The following is a 10,000-nucleotide window of genomic DNA, read 5'->3' on the forward strand; positions in this document are numbered from 1 at the left end:
TTTTGTTCCTTTTGCAAGAAACAGTAAAAACGAAAAGAGCCAATTAAGGAAAGAAAATGACTCGCTTTGATGTCGTGGAATGATCACATCTAATCAGCATGGGTTTACCTTGCAATTTAGATGTCACCTGAGTTAGGAAAACCACAAAATTGGGATCAATTCGGAAACTGGTCGCATTAGCGACCACCACAGAATTTCCAATATTTTTAAGCTTACCGGTATTTCAAGAAAAGAGGTTTAGTTGATTTAACGGAAACCTTATTTGGGTGTGTTTTACTTATAGGCCTTAAAGGATCTTAAAGGGTTAACCTTAACACTGAACAATAAGAGTCTTAGCCGAGCATACAACTATTAACGCCAAGTTAATGTATACTGACGCCATTGAGTTTTAACTTTCCCTATAAGACCCTGTAAGAAAAAGTGATTAAAACAAATATTTGCGAGCCGCTCGATTCAGGAGTAAACTGCTGACTCAGAAAACACTGTTATCACAACGTTTTGCAATATTGCGCTGAAATGTGACCTGCATGATTTGGAGATGTGTTTTGGCAGAACACCTCTCCTGCAAGCCAAGACTTGAAGGAAGGAAATGAAAAAAAATAATAATAATAATAAAAAAAAAAACACAGGAGAGAAAGAAATTGAGGTTGGTCACAGAAAACACGATACAATACTCGTTGCTTCTTCGGCCCGCTTTCCGAGTCAAAGTACTTTGATTCCATTCTGAAGTCAGTCTGCTAGCAGGTACGCAAGGTTAGAATTGAGATGTTTTGGGCAATCTGCGGGGGCCAAGCATGCGCGCATCATCGCAAAGCATGTGCATACGTGATGGTTTTGTTTCTCAATCGTTTGCTCAAGTTTAGAGGTTGCGAGGAAAAGCTCCAAAATTAGACGTTCTTATGAAAAAAACAAAGAGTTCGTGTTTAAATATATCAAAGACGAACACATTTTTGCGTTCAACGTTTAGGAATTCAAACTTACGGAAAATTGCTTGTAAGCAAAACTGGAGCAGCAATGAATGCTACTGATACAGAAAACATATCGGAGATGAAAACTTTGCTTACGTTATTTCTCAGTGGAATTTTAGTCTCAAACAATTACTAGTGATAAAAGAATGTGTTTAGCTCTTTAGGAAGAAGCTACAAGAACAAATGCAAAAACCTCAAAGCCTACGCAATTCAGAGCACGCGATGTCTTGAACTCGCAGTGAGAACACTTAATTGTGAAAAAAGGGAAAAAAACCACAAAAAGTGCAGCCGGTAAAGTGGTCCCAATTTCAACGGTCACACTTAATCATTTTTCTTGGTACTTGGGCAATAAAGTCTTCAGCACCACGGTAAAATGCATGTTTGCTTTTGTCGAAGTGTACTTTGCATCGGATTCAAACGTTTAAAAAAACTCGCTTGGCATCTTGTTTGTCTCCTTAAAATCACCTGCAGTTCCTTGTAATTTCATGACTTGAATTTCACAGATAAGTAGTTTAATATAACGGCAGCAAAATAACGAGAAATAACTGGGTTTCAGTCATAATACGGACCTTCTAATCACTCCAAAAACCCTAAGCACGCATGTCAGCTTAAATAACAACCTTCCATTAACCTCTACATTCAGTAGTTGGTTTATTTCTCTCCGGAGGCGTTTTTAACAAGCTAAGAGCCCAAGTGGTTTGGCAGTGAGCCGCTGGCAATACCTCGCCGACACGGAAACATTGTTTACCACAAATATGAACCGAGGAAAAACACACTTAAATAATGAAAACACACTCAGAGATCAAAGAGCTTTACTTTAATTTATTTCCACTTTTGGGATGTATTGCGAAGGATGGAAATGACAGAGATGTCCCTTAACTGTCCCGCGGGACAAATAGCTGCAAATCGATAGGTTGTAATTTCTCACACACCCAAGAAATTCTTAATGTAATAAGTATTTATTCAAGAGCGATAATATGGAAATGGAACTGATGAAATCTCTCTGGTATGAAACATTAAAAAAACTGGAACACAGTATCACAAGTTAGAATGTTCCCGTCTTTAAGCTCCCAATTTCCGCCAAGACTTATCTTGGTTTTTGCAGAACTCCTTGGACGGAAGAGCGAACTCTGCTTCACAATCGCAACACGTTTAAAAGTTGCTCGAATTGTACAAGCTTGAACACCTTGTACTTTAAAGGGAAACAGTCCACCACAACGGAAGATTAGATTTTATCATGCACAGTTATTGATCATACTTAAATCTGATTGTCATTTTCAACACTACAAAGCACTTAGTTACACCAAACGCATATTTCGCATCTCAGAAATTAATCGACAATGACTTTTAACAAAAATTATCCTGACACCGAAAGAAAATGACAAAAATGAGCCCCTCCCCCAACAAAAAAACAAAAAAACGCGACTTCTTGAACGCAAAGAAACTATTAATATTACGACATTGAAAATAGGAGTCTGCACTAATAACTTATCCTCTTGGAAAAACGATAGAAAATGTCAAACATTTTGTTATCTCTTAATAGAGGGTAAATATTTTTAATTCCTCGTGAAGATTAGCCTCACACATTCTTTCTCAAAAATTTTTACTTAAATGATAAAGAAAGTTTAATTTAATGCATCTTTAACACTTAAAGGAAACTTTAACTGGGGTTAAAAAGTATTTTTTTCACTATGAAAGCGACAAGCCGCGGACCCTAGTTTCTTGTGAAAAGCATTTTTTTTTAATCACAAAACAAATGTCTGTCTATGCTTATATACATTTTTAATGTTTTTCTTCGGCATCATCTCTTCTACCGGGACATTCCATCACTCGTCCGGAAAACGACAATTTAAAACTTGTCATATCAATATGACAGAACTCTGTGTGGCCAACCTCTAGCCGGGCGTGATTATGTCCTGGCAAGGCACGGTTTTGTCAAAGATATTTTTGATCCCTGATGACATCACAGGTTCTCGAAGAGGATCACATTTTTTTTCTGTTACAGATGACGCCCTATTGATATATCTGGTTACCAGGTGAATCTCGTATAAGGACCTTCGAATGTCGGATGTTACGAGCAGCTGAAAACGTTTAGAGCGCAAAGCATAAAAATAACAAGGGAAACAAAGAAGAAGTTGCAGTTTTGAAGACTTGAGTCATCTTGTTTGGAAAAGCATAATTTCGTGTTCATGGCAATGGCTAAGTTTGTTCTTGTGATTTTGCTTTTCGAAGTGGCTTTGGTCGCGATTTGTCGTGCGTGCTCTTGCCTTCCAAGTCATCCGCAGAATGAATATTGTAATTCTGCATTTGGTAAGTGACCTTTTTTTTTTAAGTATTGCCAAAGAGATAAAACATTTTACATCTAATGTTGCCCGTTCACCTATCAGAAGACCTTTGAAACGCAAACGAACTTCAATCCAACACGCTGGGCGCAAAGTCAATGTCGCCATGTAATTAACAAACAACCTAACATATTTTCATTTATGACATTTATGCCGAGATCACCCAAACTTCCCAGTGGGGAAAGCAGGTCGATATGTTACATCGAAATACTAAAACCAAGAGTCATGAAAAATTGCAAGAACATTTTTCCTTGAAACGTTGTCAAAAATACCTGAAAGGTGTTTATTGATTCATTCATCGTTCCTATTTTGGTTACAAATGATCCCTTACTGAAACGAATACCTTCATCGTTCGTAAACGACTTGATTGCGTGAGTTTTCAGAATTCGGAACTTCTACGCATAATCACTTGGAGACATACTTGTTTAAGCAGATTTCAGAGGGTTTTAATACAGGAATTAGGTTTAATAGATAGGAAAGAGTTTATCTTTTTATTGGATGTACTAATGCCAATATTGGTTCTAATACGATTTGAAGAGGGATAAAACATGGGGAAGAAAGATAATTCTTTAGGCACTGAGCCACGTCTTCTTTTGCTCATTTTTGAGTGGAATAGGTGGAAAATTTGTTTTACAGCGATTAAGACAAAAAAAATAGTCGCGCAAAAAGCAATACCAGACGCCAGTCATAACAAAAAATAAGCGCATGTTGAAAGCCAACCGGGCCTTTTACCCTGTATTGTAAGGACCACTTATAAAGCTACCGGAAATTCTGTCAGTCAGTAGATTGCTGAAAATCAAATCATCTAAAATGTCGTTAAATTGTTTGAAAAGAATTTTATCCTGTCGCTTTAAAAAGAAAAAATCTGCAATTATATAAATGCCAGATCCAACAGATCGACAGCGTAAAATTCTACAGCAATGGTCACGCGATATTAGGAAGTCACGCAAGCTCTCAGCGTGCGAAATGCTACAGATAAATTGAACCCTTTTTGAGTACTCCCTCTAATTACAGTGAATCGTGTGGCTAAAGTACTGTACTTGATCCGAAATAATAGTGAAACAATGAGATTTTTCGATAAAGAGTTGACGCGGTTACAGCAACAGCAAAAAAGTGAGGCGCCGTGATCACGAAAATTCTCCAGCCACCGTGATCCAGTTCTCACCTTTGATTTCAATGGACTTTGACCAGTCAGTCGCAAGAAATCAGCGCAAATTTCGAAATTCCTTGCAAAATATTAAAACTGACAAAACAATTATTGTTTCGCACATTAATAACACCGGATAGTAGATTTGTCATTGTTATCATTATCTGCTTCACAAGTGCAATAGTGATTTTGCAGTTTTTTTATTCTCAACTTTCTTTTCCCATTTCAATATTACCTTATTTTCCAATGTTTCAACTCGTTGTTAGTTTATGGATGACGTAAGTCGGGAATGAGGTGTTAGAGCGACACTCATTTGATCACTCCATTCCAATTAATATAGCTTTTTTTATTTTATGTAGTAGTAATTCTAAATCCTATTTGTCAAATAATGAATTCCTTTCCTTCTTATGAACTATTGTTGACTTTTCAGTGGTCGTGGTCAACTCGTAAGACTCTGAGCTACTTTGACTAGGTCTTATGCTGCTTTTATCTTGTAATTACTTTAATTTAATTTCCGAATATATTTTGCCATAGCTTTGTCATTAAAGCAAAAATTCCAAATAGACCCGTTGTGTTTTTGTTTTCTCGTTCGTGGGTTGAGCAACGTAAAGCTTATTTCGCCTTTCGCGCCGTCTCAGACGGTGCAATTTTTAAATTGATGTCCCAGACTGGGGGATATTGCTTACCTCTTTCAATATGATTGGTCAGGTATTTCCGCAAATATTACCACAGGATACCTATTCAACTATCAGTTGCATTCGGATTTTGAACAGCTTTTGTTTCGGTTCCAATGTCATCTTTCACGTTTTTCGTTACCATGAAAGAGTGATTTCCAAGCCAAGCTGGAGGGCGTGGACTTTAAAAGCTGGCTGATACTTGGAACGATGCAAAATATGTTTATGTCGAAACAAATTTTGAGCCGGTTCTTATGTTCTTGTAGGATTAGTCATATCATTAGAGGCGAGAAAGGGCGTTTTGAGGATCATCTTGGAATGGAACTAATTCCTCAGCAATATAAAGGGTGAAGGGTTATAATGCGAAAAGATTTTGAGTTATTATAGAAAACTGATTGCCTCAGAAATTTACAAGTGATTTCCACTCCAATCAGTAGAAGTCACGTTGGATTTTTCTTATCCGAGTGATCATGCCGTCATTTAAAACCCGCCACTAGTTGCATTTTTTGCGAGTGACAAAAGATTGATTTCTACGAGGCAACGACAATAGCCTGTTTGTTGTGCCCGCCGGAGTGCGTCAAGTTCGGACGTCCTCTACACAACCTCAAATTTAGTCAATTCAAGTCGTTAGAGAGTTTAAGATCTATTACGGAGACGGTCGACAAAAACGTCACCTCAAAATATAACTTTGCTTTATCATAAGTCTTTTGCGATTATTCATTTTCGCTCACCTCCTACAATATGGGCGAAGTATCCTAAATATAAACTGGTACGAGCGGTTTAAGAGTGGAAATAGAGAATGACAGAATCTCTGTTGCATGCTTACGTTGTCGTCAAAACCTCAAATGTGGTGATTTCACGCCGTCGTTATGCAGAGGAGCGCTAACGTACTTGCTAAAATCCGTGCTGCACGTGCGGCAGCACGATTATTTATGCTTTTTTAACCAATGATATTACTGTTTTGTGGCGTTGTCGTAGTCTGGCCGTCGTCGTTTCTTAAAACGCACTATTGTTAGGACGAGAACAGCCAAGAAATGTACCAAAATGCAAAACGCACTTGCAGGGCGTCCAGAGCCTTTTCTTCATCACGCCCATTATTTTGTGGCGTTCTCATAGCAGTCGTTGTCGTCGTTTCCCAATAGGGAGCTTACGAAACGAGGACGACGACGGCTACGAGGACTTCATTTAAAAATACAAGTTCGCGTCATTCATATCACTAGGAAACTATTTCATGTCGTTTCGCGTTAAAAATTTGTAGTAACTGTCGAGGAATTAAACTGGTATGACTCGGTTGGAAGCGTAGAAAGAGAACTGAAAATTCATCAACATGTGCTAACGTCCTCCACAGAACCTTGAATTTGGTCATTTCACGTCGTCACTTAGGAGATGACGGCAAAGAAATGTACCAAAATGTAAAACGCACGTGCAGAGCGTGCAGAGCCATTGTTTTTGCTCACTAAAGCTATTCAGTTTGTAGCGTCGTCGTTGGCGTCGGCGTCGTCGTTTCGTAAGCTCCTATTAATAGGTGCAAGCAACGACCGCCATTTTATTAGCGTTTTAATCATCACAACCTTTCGTTATGGAAAAAAAAATTAATGAATAGTGCATCTGCGTTTTTGCCAAATGAGCGCAAAGTAATTTGTACCATGTAGAAATTTCAATTGCATTTTCCAGAGAATTCAAAGCTTTGATCTTTTTTTGTAAGCCCATCTTTATTCAAAGCAAAATTCGTATGAATTTTTTCTTTGTCTCTATAGTGATAAGAGCCAAAGTTCTTTCTGAAACCACGGAAGTGCCTTTGCTTACTGAACCACCGGAGCCGATGATCCCTGCGGAATTCATCCAAGAACAAGTGTACACGTTAAGAATATTGAAGATTTATAAAGGAGCGATGGAAATAAATAGCTCCGAAGGTATAGAAGTGTACGGATCGCGAAAACGGACACTACGCGCCAGACTTTACACTCCGGCTCGCGCGTCATCTTGCCGAGTAGATCTGCTTAACAACACAGTGTATCTCCTGACGGGACAGATTTTAAAAGGAAGACTTCGCACAGGCGGGTGCAAGTGGCGCACAGAATGGTCATTGATTACACGCAAACAACGCGCTGGAATCCGGCGTTTCTATGGCGAGAATTGCATGTGTCAGGTCGGTATGTGCTTCGGCAGCGGCTGCAAAGCAATGCTAAAGGGCTGCGATAAGGTGGAGTGGCGCGCTCGTTTGAAGGAACATTGCAAGAGTGCGAACTCTTATTGCTTGAGAAACTGGCAAGGAAACAAGTGCGACTGGCGGATAACTACTGATTACAAAAAGTGTCTCAAGAGACTGAACCCGTAAAACCAAGGAGGCGATCGCAGTAAAAAGGCTTAGTTTAAATTTTACCATATTGTAAGTGGATTATCGTCAGTTTATACCTTTCCAAAAACGCATATTTGATGAGTGAACCACCTATGAATGCAAGTCTTTATCCGATTGGATGTCGCGCTCTTTTCAGGTGCGGTTATGCACAGAAGAGGCATTTAATTCGGTTATCCTTACTGTTTACAGTCAATGCGACTTGATACTGGAAGTCGGTATTCCGAAACAGAAATCCATGTGATATAAAAATCGTTGTACAGTCCGCCTGCAACCACTATATGCCCGAGCACATCGACTTTTTGACCTTGTGCCGCGGCAGGGCTGATATCTATAGCGGTTTTTAAAAATTTTAGAAAACGTTCTTGAAAATCTCAAATACTAAAAGCTCCTGTAAGTAAGATCGATGAATCACTCTGAATACTGTAAGCCTTAATTAACTTAGATACTATATAAGCCAGATAAAGAATGCTGCTGGTTGGGTAGACAAATATGCCGAGGAAACGAATGCCGTGCCCGCAACATGTCAACATGTCTCGATTTAAGACCCTTTCCGCATGTTACTGTACTAGGTATTTCCTTAGGAAATGAAAGATTTTCATTTTTTTAGTTTTGACATATTTTTGTAAGGCTAGATTGTGCTAGAGTTGTTTGTGTTTCATCGAACAAATTAATTGCAAAAATAGCCAAACCTTATGCAGCATGGCCAAAATCTCGCGGGGGCTTTTTTTAAATTTTAATAGCACTGACTGATGGCTCAGAATCGAGATTTGAACAGTTGACGAAGAAAACATTGATAATTGAGAAATCTGATAAATTATGCAGATATAACTGAGTCGCTTCGTTCCTCTCTTTTCATTTATTGACCCTTCATCAGAAAATCTGTAGGTGCAAGGACGTTGCAGGTTGCAGAGATCTTTATTTGTGACGACAGCTTTGACTGAACTCTTGTCAGACTTACGTTTTCTTAATTAAACTTTATGTTCATTTTGGAACAAACAATGTACGTCGTAAAGACGAAGCGAGAGTTCGCAAGGGTTGAGAAGTTTTCAACGATATATATATATAGCACATGATAGCAATTTCTTTGTGTTGTGTTTAAATAAAGTGCCAGTGTTGAATGGAGAGCGAGAACAATTTCATGGTTTTTTCGGGAAATGGGCAATCGCAATTCGTCTGCTTAGTACAGGCAATCGCATGATTTCGAGTTGTGCAACTAAACGAGTAAATATTTTCAAAGACGAACAAAATAGCACAAACCCGGAGGCGGGTGCAATTTGTAATCTTTGAAAAAATTTACTTGTGCTCAGTATTTTCCAAACTGCAAAAATCATGTTATTACTTGTTGATGATATACATGAAAAAAATTCGAAATGAGAGTATTGAAATTAATCAGAAGAAACGTAACTAACCTGCTCGCAGGCGGTAAATGTTGTTGTTGCTCAGACGCCATATTGGAAGCGCGTGGGATAGGTCTGGGCCGGGTGACAAAACGACAGGGTCTCCCTCGCCCCAGATCTCCCGACGTCCACCCGTCCAATATGGCGACCGAAACACAAATTACCGTTCACAAGCAGGCTAAAACGCAAGCGTAATACCGGATGGCATTTCATTGGCCATCTGAGACATTACTTGATCATCGATCAATCAGAAAGTCTTGTTTATTACCTCTTTTGTGCATTGTGGTACCTGGAACTGCATTTCTCTTATAGCCAAACAAATGGAAAGACTCTGACTGCATTCTAAAACTTAACACTTGATGCTTTGTCCCTGAGGGGTTTCCCCACTGACGAAAAACGCAATGATTTCTGGCGTTTGAGTGTACGAATAAGACAGAAATTGATACTTCTACGGCCTAATAACCAAGAGCCTGGTCACGACTGACGGTAATGCATGAAGGGTGTCATGCTGTCTGTAAGTCAGTCATTGCCCGTTGTTTTTCTTTTTATAGACCATATGCTGCATAATTATACACTTAGTTACCTCAGTATTCTTCGATATTTTTGTAACTAAGAACCCCTTCTTCAACCCTGTCACTCCCAAGTGTTTACTCTGTATAATGACAAACGATTATTTCAACTTCACTACACAGTATCAGACAAATATAATCCATTACGTTTATTTAGGTATCCACTGGCCTTTTACCAATGACAGTCGAAAAACCGCCTACGTTCAAGATGAAACATTGAGCAAAAATAGAAGGCCCACACTATACAAAAGTGACACCCCGGATACGAAAAACAAAAACCCCTTCGGGAAAACACAAGAAACGTATCCCCCGAACCAATGCAATGCCACAAAACCTCCGGGGTTCAAAGGGTTTTTAGTAGACGTTCATGAAGTCAATACTTTCGCCACTATCTCGCGTTAGACAATGCAATTTTTTTCAGTGGCACTCTTGAGTTAAAGGGCCACCGACAACCACAAGTCTTTGCGGGCGTGCAAGCTATCGGCGCCATTTTCTGTAATACAGAAACTAGTATTTCTTGAAAAGTCAAATTCCATCGCCTCAC

At 39.0% G+C, this 10,000-nt stretch overlaps 2 protein-coding genes across 4 annotated transcripts in view; one reads left to right on the plus strand and one right to left on the minus strand.

Moving 5' to 3' along the window:
• LOC137999546 (synapsin-2-like) overlaps positions 1-10,000 on the minus strand; it is a 46,347-nt gene that overhangs the window by 13,914 nt on the left and 22,433 nt on the right. The gene's annotated exons all lie outside the window — the stretch shown is intronic.
• On the plus strand, positions 599-8,612 carry LOC137999545 (metalloproteinase inhibitor 3-like). Of its 2 annotated transcripts, none has more exons than XM_068845344.1 (3): positions 599-744; positions 2,974-3,278; positions 6,889-8,612. In XM_068845344.1, exons 2-3 carry the CDS (start codon positions 3,158-3,160, stop codon positions 7,467-7,469), a joined length of 702 nt encoding a protein of 233 aa, XP_068701445.1. In that variant the 5' UTR covers positions 599-744; positions 2,974-3,157; the 3' UTR covers positions 7,470-8,612. The 2 variants fall into 2 exon arrangements, with proteins under 2 accessions (XP_068701445.1, XP_068701446.1); XM_068845345.1 differs by having other exon boundaries at positions 636-753.

Source organism: Montipora foliosa, chromosome 4 (assembly GCF_036669935.1).
Source record: "Montipora foliosa isolate CH-2021 chromosome 4, ASM3666993v2, whole genome shotgun sequence".
In the NCBI taxonomy this organism is placed as follows: Eukaryota; Metazoa; Cnidaria; class Anthozoa; order Scleractinia; family Acroporidae; genus Montipora; species Montipora foliosa.